Genomic DNA, 14,739 nt, shown 5'->3' with positions numbered 1-14,739 from the left:
AAAATAAATGGAAAACATTTTACAATAAATCTAAATGTTTGCTTTTGTCTGCCGTGTTTTTGAGCCTGATGTGACTTCAAAAAACTTGGCAAGTCATGTACTAAAATTTTCCTCAGACTTTCTGATTTGTTTTTCAGACTTGAGCTGACACTTGTGCAGGACTGTGCTGTTAACTGAAGTTTTTATTTCAGTTACAATTTTGGCTCCTGGGCAGCACAGCAGTGGAGTGGCTAGAACAGTTTTTTCATAGCAAGGAGGTCTCGAGTTTAAATCTATCAGTCACTTGGTGCCTTTCTGTGTGGGTTTTCTTCGGTTCTCCAGCTTCCTCCCACAGTCCAATGACATGCTTGTTAAATGAAATTTGGCCTTCATTTGAATGGTGATCTGTCTCTTCCTGTTAGCCTTTTGATGGATTGGCAAGCTGTTCAAGGTGCACCCCAAATTTAACTTTATAACAGCAGGTCCAGCCTTTTCACAACACTAAATTGGATAAGGAGTTAAGAAAATGAATGGATGTTGGCTTTCAATAAGTATTAGAACAACATGATCTCAGCCCCTTAGCTCTCATTTACAAGTGTCCTCCATAAAATCCCAAATTCACTCCCCCACAAGGGTGTGGCTGTGTTTACTTCAGGTCATATTTCTCATTTTGTTTTTTTCTGATGAATTACCCACTATTTTCCCAAAGTAATCGCATTACTTTGGGAAAATCACAGTGATCTCAATATCGACCGAAGTAATTGCAATTACAATTTTTGCTGTAACTGAGCAGCCCTTCATTCAAGTGGATTTTCAAGTCTAGCTCTTCTTTTCTCCTCCTGTGAATACATAAATCCAGAGCTAAAAATTTAAGCACTTATTAAATGACAACTAATTCCTTCTTGTGTTCCTTAAAAAGTATAATCCCTCAGAAAACTGAGTAAAATTTACTGCTTACAAACTGAATCATTTGTTGTTAGATTTCTTTCCCCCTTCCCCCGTCCGCGGTGGCCTGCGATGCGGCCACGAGCCAGCCCAGCATCACATGAAGCTGATTATCCATGTAAATCTCCACAACCAAAACAACGCTTTCCTTTTGCACAAATGACTCAAGCGTGATCGCACGGCCCATGAGCCTGGCCGGGACTCGTCTGGATGCCTCACCTTCCTATTTTCCCTCTCTGCTTTGTGAGTGGGCGCTGAAAAGAAGGCAACAGTAACAGTAAGTGATGATTTGTTAACAACAGATTAGAGATGTTGCTCTGGATGTTAGTGAAGTTCGTATTTGGAGAAATGTTTCTCTACATGTTACCACTTTTGTCTTGTTCAGAAGGAAGTAAGCTGTTTTTGTGTGTTTCCACTTAAGGTCACTTTCACGTGGATTCGTCTATAAGTTGTGCCACAATGTCAGCACTGCTACAGATGGACAATGAAGGGATAAAAAGAAGAATTGTGGTATGTTTAACACCACGTTTAAACATCTATAGTGCTAAAGTAGTGTTTGGTAGTTACTTTTTCGGCTATTAGAGGCTATTATTTTCCTTTTTGCTACTTAATATCTTTTGTGGTTTTGTAATAAACAAAGCAGTAAAGACAACTGTCTGCTTTCAATTTTAGTTGTTTTTTTTAAAATTCAGAGATTTAAGAAAATATATATATAACTTCCAAAGTTTTTTGTTTATCAAGACACACAAGTCAACTAAATGAAACTAAAATGAAAAAGCAAAGCAATTTTATAGTAATGTAAATTAAATAAATATAAATAATTGATTAAAACAAACATCATCACACTATAATGATTGTAGCATATGTATGTATGTATTTTTGTATCTTCCCAGTATATGTTTATACTGCCAATAATCGGTCCTGACAATAATTTGTCTGTCCTAGATAAAAGATGATTGGCCAGGCTACAGTCTGGACCTGTTCACCTACCCTGAGCACTACCATGATGACATCGAAAGTGTTTACATTCCACATGGGGTAATCATGAATAGGTAAGAAAGGCCTACAACATCACAATGATGTCATAAAATTTCATAAAATCACACGCTGCGTGAATATATGTTAAAATGTCACGTTTTTACAGCTTATTGACAACAAAAGATTTCAGCCACTTCTGCTCCAATCGTATGAGTAAAGAAAATAAAATACACTATTTTAGAATGTAGCGTTCAACATCACAGGTCAAAGGAGGACAATCTTTGTTTGAGCTCATTATTTTCCCAATACAACATTATGTTACTTTACAATGACACGAAAACATTATATGCTATCCTAGATTTCTATATTAACAATGCTGACAGCATAAAACATCAAACTAAAAGGCATGAAACATCAAAGGGCTCTTGCCCTTAGGAGGGGGTTGTGATCTCTGAGTGTTCTCATTAGTAGTATGATTTGATTTGCTCTTGCAGGACAGAACGCCTGGCCCACTACATCATGGATGACTTTCGGGATGACAACATAATGGTCCTGTGTGTTCTGAAGGGAGGCTACAAATTCTGTGCAGATCTGGTGGAGTTCATCAAGATTCTCGGCCGGAACTCCAACAAGTACCTGGAGACCCGAGTAGAGTTCATCCGTCTGAAGAGCTACCTGGTGGGTAGTGCAGCAATCTATGAAAAAACTTTCATAAATTGCCTCAAAGGGCATTTTGCCCAGCATCTCCACCCTGTGGTGTGACAGGTGCGCTGTTAGATTTTTACATTTAATTAATGCTTTAAGTTAGGAATGTTTCACGTAGCTTTAAGCTCTCCGTCAAGTCTCAGAACTGGACCTCTTAATTTTAATTGAGGTGTAGGTGCCTATTGGAGTAATTATCTGCCAAATCACGTGGCAAGAAATCTGTAAATGAGTAAAGGTGTAGTATTTTAGCCATATGCTACTATCACAAATTACAAGACATCTCTGTCTGTGCAATGAACCCATAAAGTCTATGGATGCACCTTGTTAACCAAGTTTGCCACTGTGGGCTGATAACTTGGAACTCCATCATTTCATCCAGATTGGTCACTTCTGGCTGAAAAACAACATAGCAGTAGGTAAACTGAGGATTTGCAAACTAATGAACACATGGCAAATGTCAAAACATTACAACATATTACATGCTTTAATCACATCGTCCCATTTTTCTCCTTCTTATACACTCCAGCTCAAATATTAGTGAAATATTCTTGGTTCTAGCTTTCCACCTGGGAGGACTTCCTTTGCAGTTTTATATCAGTCAATTGACTGAATATGTTGTGTAAACAGACGAAGCAAGCAATGTGAGGATTCCAATCTCCTATCAGGAAGTGGGACATGCATTTTACTGTGCTTTTTTGTTATTTTAACCTTAAATAAATAAAAGTGAAACAAAATCTTAAATGATAATGACCACAATTTTTGCTGAAGCCCTGCTTTCAACACAGATTTTAGCCAGAGCCACCAGATGTCACTGTTGTTCATGTTTAATGTGAAACATTCACACAGGGCAACTCAAGGACCACTCATTGTGGAGTGACTGCATAGCTCAGGTCATGAAAATAGCAGTCTGCTAATTGGTGCAGCTGTTGCTGCCAAGAAAAACTGCTCATGTCATGATGGAGTCCAACACCTGGAATGCATAAACTGTGGAACGACACAGCAGTGGTAACAATTATATCAACTGTCGGCAAAGTCACTTGTTTTATTGTGGTGTGTTTTGGCAAGCAGCACATCTGAAAGGATGTGATTTGTTTTTCTCTACATGTGGTCACATTTTTTTAGTCCCTTTTGAGCACGGGGGAGGATTCACTGGCTTTCGTGGAGGTTAAAGCAGCGAGGACAGCCTAGCGATGCTGTGATGTTCCACGATATTAAGAAAAGAAGGTTTTTATTTTTCTTAGGGCAAGGTTGAATGAGTTATTTAAATAATACCAAAATAAGTTCAACTTACTAGAGCTTTATTTAACTCTGTGAAGGCTACAGAAAATTAAGACAAAAGTACAAAACTGGCAGAAATCAAACTTAAATCTGAAAAGATATGATGACAAGTTAAGAGACCATACAAAAGTATAGTCTTATATTAAAGTTCATCTGATTTCTGATCATTGTATTTTCATGTCAACAACATGGCGTGGGGTAGCGGTTGCTGTTACTGCACTGTAGGACTGTGTGTTTGAGTGATAATGTTGTTAGTCAATCTCGCAGCTCATGATGGAGACATGTGACCTGCCCCAGGCCAGGATTTTGTCCACGTCACTGCTGCTCTTATCCGAGTGATGCATCTATAGCTTCTAAATTTTTATATTTTCTGACCGCCTGTCAGGATCTGTTCGCTTCTTTAACACAGTGGTTCCCAAATGGTGTGCCTTAGATTTTGTGTCAACTAAGCATTTGTGTTGTCACTGTACAAAAAGTAACAAATGTAATTTAGATGCACTATATTAGAACACATGAAATTCCCTGATTAGAGGCCCTGGTTATTGAAGTCAAATAATCACTGTATTAAGTAATGGATAAACAGTGGAGAAAACCCAGCAAAAGAAACTGTCAAAAGAAACTACTGCAAAAGCTACGCTTCACCTGGACAGCCTTCTGCCCAAGTGTATCATTTGCTGAGAGGAGTTATTAAGATACACTCATTCACACACTCAGACACCAAAAAAGTGTCTCATAACAAGATGGATGCAAGTTCTATACAAGTGGAGTTTATTGCAGATGTAAGGATCTGTATTCCTGCAAGTTCCTTCATCTGACAACAGCAGCAAATGAAGAACTGCTGATATTCCAGATGACTTAGAGGCCATTTTCTGCAATTATGAGAATGGGTGTGCCTTGAAATTTTGGATTGAACTTTGGTGTGGCTTGAGCAAAAACAAATTTTGAAAACCAATGCAGTTAACTGAGGTTGCTCCACATATCCCTGACTGTAAATCACAGTTAAAGGCAATTTATTGTAATTAACAGAAACCATGGAGTAACAAAAAGGGCAAACATTACAATTGCTGGGTTCCAAAATAAAAAATTAACTGCCCTCTTTTCATCTTCTCACCAGAATGACCAATCAACAGAGGACCTGCACATCATAGGATGCCGAGATCTGTCTTTTCTGCGTGGAAAGGTGTGTGTTTGTAATTAAGCAAGGTCAAGATAATGACATGGGATAAGGATATTTTTACATGCTGTTTTAAAAGAAACTACCCTAGCCTCAAGAGGGAGCTGTCAGTTAATCTGTCTTTAGGTAGAAATTTTTTCCCAAATGATCAAAGTCACACAGTTACATTTGTTAAACTTAGTCTTAGACAAGACCACACCGTTATGCTCTGACTTTTGAGGCTTGCTCACCATATCGTCCTACAGTCTCCAGGCTGGCCATGAATCAGAGATTTCAGGCAAATGAAGAAGGCAGATTTATTGACTGTTTGTCCCTGCTAATCCCTGGCAGGGAGGACTGAGGAGCCTGTAAGGACAGTCTGTGGCATTGTGAGGAATTACCCTGGAGTAAAAAAAACACTGATGTTGAATTCTTTAAAGTTAGCTGTCAAAATGTGCTTTAGCTACAATGTATTTTCACTTCGGTTAAGAAGGTCAGAGGGAATAAAAACAGAAAATCTGACAGGCACCTTACACAGAAAGCATGAATCATTTGGAAAAAAAAATGTTGGTGCTCTTGTCATAATTCTTCCTCTGGACGGAAATGTTACACACAAGCCTCCCACAAGTCTCATACATTATCAACAAAACTAATCATCAGTCATCATCATTTCCTGAGCGAAATGTTTCTGAGGCTCAGTTCCAATTCGAGTATGAGTTTCTTTGTGATGATGCCAGCATAATGTCAGCTCAGTGATGTAAATGTTATGTTGATCTGTGAGGTGACATGAACACAGAGCTGTGCCTGAGATGACCATATTAATGATACTACTACTACTCTGATTCGCATCACAGGGGGAATCTGCACAAAGTTTGGTGCACAGGATGACTCACAACCAATTAAGTTTCTGAATTTTCCTCTAGCGCCATCACCGGGTCACTATTTCAGTGATAAATTAACATTTATTCCTTCTAGTGGTAATTAAAAGGTGTTACAATATTTAAAGAGTAAACTAAGACAGGTAAAATTGCAGTGGGTCTAAATCAGGAAAATATAGCTCTCCTCCTTCAGGTTAAATCGGGGATGTCAAACTAATTTTTTTATCGTGAGTCACATACAGCTCAGTTTGATCTTAAGTGGATCAGACAAGTGAAATACATCTTTCTGTCACACATTTAATCCCTGAGATATCTTAATATAACAAAAGGCACAATTTCAACAGCATATCTCAGTTTTTCAAAACAAAATTCTGCTGTTGTAAATCTTTCGGCATGATTCATTTTAAAAAATTAGTAAAATGATAAAAAAGGGGGAAAAATCCTATATCCAGGTAGCTCACTGCCCACATGATCATGTAATTATAGAACAGAAAGTTTCTGTTAATTCACAGAAAATGTCCTCTTGTGAACATTGTTTAAAAAAAGCAGGAATTTCTATAGTCAGTAGTGAAAATCGGGAATTTTTCTGTTATTTAATTGTTTATCCATTACTTAATTACTTAGGTGTAGTATGAATACCCAAGGATGTGGTGTCAATCAGTAGTAAAAGCTAGAAAAAATAAAAATACCTTAAAAGTTCAAAAGTGTATGCCCTCTTTCACATTTTCCAAAGCCATCCAGTGGGCAAAATTGGAATCTTTGCACGGCCAGTTCTGGTCCACGGGCCGTATGTTTGACACAACTGGGTTGGATTTTCAAAAGCCTGAAAACAGAGACTTGAGGAGGTGCAGACAACTAGTTCCCTCTTAGATCACTTGAATCACAAAACGTTAAAAGTTGGATGACCTGAAAGCCTTGTTTGTCCCAACTGGCCATGTACACCGTAAAAAAAACATCTTAAAAAAACAGTAATATTCCGGCAGCTGGGGTGCCAAAATAATACCAGAAAATAACAGAAAATAACTTTCTCATGAAAATACAGTTATTTTCAGTAATGACAATACAGTTTGTTGCCCTAATTTTACATGGGATTTTGCCTTTTTCAAGTGCTTTTAAACATTAAATTAGGAACATTTTAATGTGATTAAACAATGAAATTACCTATAAACAAGGTCAATGAATGTGGCAATATGAATAAAAATACTTAAATGTACAGAAATATACAGTTAACAGTAGGTTTAAATAATAATGGATTGCATTCACATAGCGCTCTTTGAGACCCTCAAAGCACTTTACAATTCCATTTTATAATTCCCCTCTGGCCATCACCAGTAGGTGGTAGGTGAAGTGTCTTGCCCAAGGACACAACGACCGAGAGTGTCCGAGCCGGGGCTCGAACCGGCAACCTTCTGATTATAAGGCGAACTGCCAACTCTTGAGCCACGATCGCCCTAAATAACAATAATAATAATTATTATTTGATGTAAAAAAGTTTATAAGAATCATTTTATATATTTTTCCATAGCATTACATTTGAATTTAACAGTTCAATCTTTCAAATAACGGACAAATATTTGTGAAATTATGATACATTTGTGAATGTATTTTAACAATCTAAATATGCATATGTACAGACAAATACATTTAAAAAACAAGAAAATTATGTTTTATTACATTTACAGTGATTTTACGTTAATTTACATTTGAAATGTAAAATCACAGTCTATTTATGTAAATTTAATGATATTCTAGAAGAACAGTACAAAATTGTAAAATACACAGTAAAATACCTTTATATTACAGGGTTTTTTTACATTGTACTGAATGCATTCCTCACTGTAGTAAAAGCAAAAATCTCAATTAGCAGGTTTCTGACATGTTTTGTCCCCCCCCCCCCCCCCCCGCCCCCAAAAAAAAGAAAAACTTTCTAATGTTTACCAGCTTTAACTTGGTAAACATTACAAGTGATTCCCAAGGTTCCCAAAAATGTAATTACAAAAACAAGTCAAAACATCTCATTTAGAGATCCTAGGAGAACCATAAAATCCCAGCAAGTGATGCCATACACAGTGAAATAATTGCCAGTGCATATTTGTTGTCCAACTGGCTCCATAGTTTGCAGCAGGCAGTAAGACAGGTTTGTTGTGCTGTAGTTCTTGTGTTCTTTACTTGTTCCTATTAAGCGTTATGCAAGAGTGTTCAGGTGTAGACTGGGAACACTGGCCATGCGCCCGCATTCTCTGCGATCACTCTCCCCAAAACCATAGATACTCTCCACTGCTCTCACAAAGAGTCCCATACACCCAGCCAAGGAAACAAGAATTCATTTGAAAGTGTGCAGCTCCGAAGTGACTTTTGCTCACTGTAGACACAGATGTTCATTACTGAGGAGAAGAGAATGAGTCGTCTGTGTTTTTGTTCAGGCGCTAAAGATACTGCCAACATCGCTGCTATAGATACCATCTCTAAGAAATTCAAAGACACAACACCGCCTTTATTTTTGTTTTGCTTGAACAGTATTAAATTCAAAGGTGACCGTTCTCTAATCTTTTTCTTTCTTTTTTTTTCACATGTTACCAAGAGTGTGCTCATTGTTGAGGTGAGTGTGTGTGTATATTTTTCTATTTTTGTCGGGATAAATCCTTTCAATTAGCACCATTTCTGCCCCCTTTGAGACACCATTTACTTTTGAAAAGTCGTTGTCGTTGTTGTGGTTTATGTCAACGCAGGGGGAAAAAATTCATTCTGTTCCTCTTTGGGATCATGTTCCAGTTGTGAAGGTTTCTGGACTCAATTCAGACACACATAAGAACATAGTTACATGGGCCATGCAGGATAAAAAGCATGCTCTGATAGCTTCAGATGCAAAACAATGAACAGCTGCTCAAGCTCAATGTAATCTTTCTCAGTTATACGATGTTTTAGCTCTTAAATGAATGTAACAGAAAAGTTTTAAGTAACTGGAAATCTTCTCTCAGATGCCACTCATTCATTCATTAATCGCTCATCAATGCATTTACCTATTTCAGTTGATCAATATCTGTGCAAAAGTCTTGAGCAACCCCTCATTCCTTTTTATATTTCTGGGAAAATGGGAAATAGGTGCAGAAATTTATTGAGATGTGTGTAAGCATAAATAAAAATACAGTATATAACACAAAAACAGTCTTTGTACAGTTCTAACAAGCTTGAAAGTCAATATTTGTTTTTTGCTTTTTTCATTCTTCAACGCAGTCTGAACTCTCTTGAGCAAGCTTTCTTTTCATTTCTTTAAGTAGTCTTCAGGAATATTTCTCCAGGCTTCGGGAAGCTATTCAAAGACCCCACACTGCTTTTATAATATTGAGGCTAGTGTTCCCCATTTGACCGAGACCATTTCTGACGAGTTTTTAACAAACGCATGGATCAACTGAAGGGTCACATGGATCTCTAAGGTCTTGTGTCAAGTCTTTGCTGGATTTTCTTCCTAATTCTTAATGACATGACTTTCAGATTCTGTCCATCTGCTGTATATAGCTTTTTGAGACCTGCTTCTTCTTTTGTCCACTTATCAGTTTGGTGTCCTCCTAAGAGTTCTTTGGGAAACACCTCAATTGCATTATCTTTGGCATTTTTCATAGTGAAAAGTGTTTTTGTGACAGGCTGCTCATAAATTGTCTCAGAATTCCTCTGATGGACGGGTGCAAGGACTGAACACATGAAAACCAGCCAATGTCCAAAGGCAAACTTTAAAAGACCTTCATAAAGCCTGAAAAACTTTAAAAGTACAAAAAAACCTGCCTCCTCCTGGAAAGCAAATTATAAAGAAATCAGTTGTGGCTCAAGACTTTTGCATAGTACTGTATCTTGATCTTTTTTTTACTCTCATATATCCCACGTTCTTTCCTCCAAATCTCTTCCTCTCTTCCTTTGCTCTTCCCTCCCCTCAGGCCATAGTTGACACAGGAAAGACCATGAAGGCCCTTCTGAAGCATGTGGAGACCTTTGAACCCAAGATGGTCAAGGTCGCGGGGTGAGACAGTTTTTTAGTCGTCTGTATTTTCCCCTGTAAAGGAAATGCCAAGCGTGTGACGAGCACGAGAAGATATCACTTGTCCACAGTCACTGCTATCTCGTGTCTGTGGGCTGCTCCTATGCATTCCCGAGGTCACAGAAACACGATAAACATCTCTCACACATGGTTCATGTTGAAAGTTTATTTCCTCTGGATTGTGAAAACACTCCAAAAATGTACATTTTTAAAAATATTCAAGTCTTTGTCTTATCACCATGGTTTTTGTACCAATAAATGTCTTGAAATTAAACTGAAAAAGTCAACTTTTTGATATTGTATACATAATTTAACATTTGAGGGTAATTAACATTATTATTTTGTATTTCAGGCTGCTTGTGAAGAGGCTCCCTAACGTGGCTGAAAGTCTGACAGACTGTAACTATGCTCTTTGTTTTAACCTTCGTAGCACCCACACAGTACCCTACTTGCCAGTCTTTTTCATTTATTCTTATTTTTTCACCTTTTTTCAAAGTTTAGATAATTTAGTAAATTGTTCGTTATTAGGGAAGTGTCCTGACCTGATATTCCTCCCATAATAATCCCAAAATACAAAAGAAGTGTGTATTCAAGGAGCTTGCCACACAACACAAGTAAGTGACCTCCTGGAGTTCAGGAAGTCAGTTTTTGAACAAATTACACAAACAAGATATAGCTTTAGGTTACAAATATTAACTACTGGCTGCAGTCATGGGAAAAGGAAGTATACTCGTGTTGAACTCTAAAGCCTTGCATATCAGGACATAATCAAAATGATCTAGTCTTTAGCAGGTTCTGAAATGACCTAAATACAACCTCATATGAACAATCATACATGATCTACGCCACGTCTTTATGTGTAATAGAAAAACTAAGCCAAAATGCAGGAACAGTAGGTTAAAACTAAGTACACTCCATGATTTTTTTAGCTTGTAAAACCACCTTTAGCAAGTTATCATTTTATGTGGGATTTTATACTCAAATGAAAAAACCATTTTTGAACCAAGCTTTGAACTGTAAACTGGCCTCTTGTGGCTAGCTTAACTTTCCAGCTCTAGATACTGGCATTTAAAAAAAAAAGAGTTTACAGCAGCTTACAGCAGGGTACTCAGAAGTATTAGCACATAAAGGTCCACATACCTAGTTTTCTCTTTTCATTTAAATTTTCTTTCTTGGAGTTTAAGCTCTGGGTGTTAGATTTTCCTCCTAACATGTGTCACTTGTTTCTCTTGTTCGCTTAATCAGATGTGATGATTCAGGTGAGACTGCTTCATCAACACCTATCAGTCATCTTTAATTTGAGCTGAAATTTATTTGTTACAACTCATAATTAGTTCAAATAAAGGCATCAAAATGTGTATTTCTAGCTCTTATGTGCAATATCACAGCCACTCACTCCTGGTTTATTCAAAAGACTAACATGAAATTTTTGTTTAATGTTAAACAAATCAGGATACTTAACATTCATGTCTGTGTTTGCATTGTCAGATGTTGGATTTGAAATTCCCAACCGGTTTGTTGTTGGCTATGCCCTTGACTACAATGAATACTTCCGTGACCTGAATGTAAGTCTGACACTCCAGCAAAGCCTGTGACCTTTTAAAGAGCTGAGAGAAAGGGATGAAAGAGACAGGAGGGGAGAGTAAACATAGTAAATCAAAGATGACATTTCTTTTGCCTGAAACCTAAACTCACCCAACAGGTATGCTCCCCGCCCGAGGAGATTTTACATGTAGGGAAAGTAGCTCAGAGCAGGTGGTTTCTGTCTGTGTTCACAAGGAGGTCTGTATCACCCAGGACAGGAGTCACTGAATGATATAGATAATAGATTTTTTTACATGTAAGATAAAAATGAATGAAGTATTGTGTCTATTTTTTCCAGTTCCTGATAAACCATAAATGGTGAGTTTACTGGGTTGTATGAAGATGTGGCCAACAGACTTGATGTACTAACCCCCCAAAATGATCTCAAACAGCACTCATTAGCCACTTTGTGAGGTACATTAGTTCAACTGCTTGTTAAAACAAATATCTAACTGGCCAGTCACATGGCAGCAACTTAGTGCGTTTAGCCATGAAGCCATGGTCAAGACAACCCGTTCAAACCAAATGGGGAGGAAAGTGTTCTTAGATGACTTCGAACATGAACATTTTTTCTTGGCACACTTTGGCCCACAGCTCTTTTCTGACACAGTGTACCTACCTTGTGATGACTCCTTTCAGCAGGATAAAATCACCATAATATAGAGTTTAAATCACATCAAACTTGTTTCATGAACATGACAGTGACCTCACTGTACTCAAGTAGCCTCCACAGTCACCAGATCTCAATCCAAGTTTTGGATTTGGTGGAACGCAATAATGTCCTCATGGAAGTGCAGCTGTCTAGTTCTGCAGCAACTGTGTAATGCTATCATGCCTGTACGGACCCAAATCTCTGAGGAATGTTTCCAGGAACTTGTTGAATCTGTGCCATGAAGAATCAAGGCACTTCTAAAGGCAAAAGAGGTCCAACCCAGTACTAGCAAGAGGTACCAAATACAGTGTACAGTGAGCATACGTTGTTGTTGCTATGAGTCAAGATTCAAACTGTAGCACAAATATCAATCTGAAAAATTGTTCGAAAGCGCTTTAAGTTGAACAAAAAAACACAGATTTATCCACTGCTTCTAAATGTTAGGATTAAGAAGACTGCTGTTTTATTTTAAGCTAAGTAAAAGTTCCTCTGGAGAATAGAGTGGACTGCACAGCACCAATGGCAGCAGTTATTACCAATGAACTAATATCACAGTGCTTCACTTTACACAGGGGTTCTAGGCAAGGATGGCTTCTCTGTCCTCCTTTGTTTGCCATTACCATTTATCCTGCTTCAACCTGCTAATTCAAGCATAAAATACACAGCATAAAATGAGCGCTATACCTGCAAAGTCTTCCTCTTCAATATCGAAAACCATACACTATTCACACTTAGCAAATATCATCTATCTTTTGCACATTGTTAAATGCACATTTTTAATAGTCACCAAACTACAACCCAGTCTTAAAAACAGCAGAAGACAACCCTTAATGTTGGATTAGTCTATACCTATGATAAACTACTTATTTCCAAGCCCCCATCCACTTGGTTCAAATTCCTAGAAACTCCAACCTCCAAATGGCATTACACCACTAAGAGCAGGACACATGGTTACTAATGTAAAAAAAAAAAAAAAAAGACAATGGCAACTTTGTTTGTCTAGCACATTTCATCACATGTAAGCGCAATGTGCTTAACACAGAAGGTAAAAAATATTAAACCCTGTGTAGGTAACAATGCGTTAAGGTACTGAAATAAGCAAAATAAATAAGCACTGGTCAGAACTCAATAATGTACATGCATTTTATTTTTGTTTCATGTTTTAATTTGAGAAGGATTACCTCTTCCTGTGCTTTTATATCATTATTCTTTCTGCTGAAGCTCAGCACATGACCCACAATTTATAACTACTCTGTATTTTCCTTGCTTCTTTTAAATTACTACACAAGCATTTGCGCAATCTTTTTCTATCAGTTTATTTCTGTTTACTTTTAGTGGAAATATAGTAAAACATATGGATTATTTAGATTAGTTTTTTTCTTTAGGCTGTTGTGCCTCTGTAAATATTCTCACTTTCTTTTTGATATGAATTCAGTTTAATTCAAGTCTTTCTGAAAGCAATAAGTTCAAATCTATATGGACCCTGCTGTTTTTATCTGTGAAACGTGACCTTGAATTTACCTCTTACTCATGTGAAACACTAAGCTTGACTCCCACAGTCACGTACAGTATGTGCAGCACGCACTGTTTGTAGTGTATGGTTGTGTGTGTGGCTCTTGTCCATGTTTGAGGGGGGTGGTATTCGTTATGAAAGTTTGAAGGCGTGTGACCTGTGGAATGTAGAGGTTAGGCTCTGATAATCAAACAGAGTTAAAGCTTACCCTCTTATCTGTCCTCATCCCACAGAAGAAATATGAGTTGAATCCCCAGGACACCCAAAGCTAGATTAATGAATGAGTCATATCTTTGGAGATTACTTTCTTCTCTTTTCAAATTTGCTGGTTTTTATGGTTTCATGCTGCAAATGGAATTTAAAGTTTGTAAAAATGATCGCAAAGCTAATTGTTGGTTTTTTTTGGTTTTTTTATCACCGCTTCTCCTTTCAGCATATCTGTGTCCTCAGCAGAACAGGAAAGATGAAGTACAAGATATGAGAAGACATGAAGCCATTAGTTATACTCAGTTTTACAGCAGCACATATTTCTCTCCCATTGCTGTAACAATTTTGGGGGGTTTTTGGTCTTCATTACAATTCAGTGCTGGATGGACACTGTGAAATGTTTTTATGTGTGAATTAAAAGGCATTTAATTCAGTTATTGCCTCATCCTTTCACTGCATGTTGATGAGATTCACACAGGAACAAAGAAAGTGTTAAATAAAAGAAAGACAAGCCACCCACCAGGACAAGACGCTGGTGACAGATGGAGAGAGCTTATGGACGTTGGCATCCTCGTACCCGGATGACGCCCACAGCACACAGTGGGTACAGCATCTCCACACCCCGCTGTATCTGCTTGTTTCTGTCAGTGTGGGGGTTTTTTTTTTCCTTTGTAAGTTTGACCTTCTCTATATAGGATGATGTATGTGTAGAGTTTGACACTAGAAGATGTTTTTACTTTCACTTGCTAAAAGTTGCAATACCTTTGAGCGTAAGGCAAAGATGCACAAGCCTGACTAATTAGAAAAAATAATTTATTGGCCCGTGGGAGTCCACGT

General features: G+C 37.7%; 1 protein-coding gene across 1 annotated transcript; it reads left to right on the top strand.

Annotated features, from left to right (window-relative positions):
• Positions 1-1,087: 1,087 nt before the first annotated feature.
• prtfdc1a (phosphoribosyl transferase domain containing 1a) lies at positions 1,088-14,335 on the top strand. Its single transcript, XM_063483853.1, has 10 exons — positions 1,088-1,201; positions 1,346-1,434; positions 1,870-1,976; positions 2,397-2,580; positions 5,000-5,065; positions 8,498-8,515; positions 9,846-9,928; positions 10,299-10,345; positions 11,435-11,511; positions 14,129-14,335. Exons 2-10 carry the CDS (start codon positions 1,384-1,386, stop codon positions 14,174-14,176), a joined length of 681 nt encoding a protein of 226 aa, XP_063339923.1. The 5' UTR covers positions 1,088-1,201; positions 1,346-1,383; the 3' UTR covers positions 14,177-14,335.
• The last annotated feature ends 404 nt before the right edge of the window (positions 14,336-14,739 follow it).

Source organism: Pelmatolapia mariae, linkage group LG9 (genome assembly GCF_036321145.2).
Source record: "Pelmatolapia mariae isolate MD_Pm_ZW linkage group LG9, Pm_UMD_F_2, whole genome shotgun sequence".
In the NCBI taxonomy this organism is placed as follows: Eukaryota; Metazoa; Chordata; class Actinopteri; order Cichliformes; family Cichlidae; genus Pelmatolapia; species Pelmatolapia mariae.
The sequence above is the reverse complement of the archived record's forward strand: the minus strand, read 5'-3'. Positions and strand labels throughout refer to the sequence as shown.

What these genes read in the sequence shown, in the direction of transcription:
- prtfdc1a (XM_063483853.1), top strand. Translation starts at nt 1,384, where the DNA reads ATGTCAGCACTGCTACAGATGGACAATGAAGGGATAAAAAGAAGAATT. An exon ending in CATGGGGTAATCATGAATAG is followed by an intron (nt 1,977 to 2,396) that starts GTAAGAAAGGCC and finishes TTGCTCTTGCAG; the next exon opens with GACAGAACGCCTGGCCCACT. An exon ending in TCCGTCTGAAGAGCTACCTG is followed by an intron (nt 2,581 to 4,999) that starts GTGGGTAGTGCA and finishes TCTTCTCACCAG; the next exon opens with AATGACCAATCAACAGAGGA.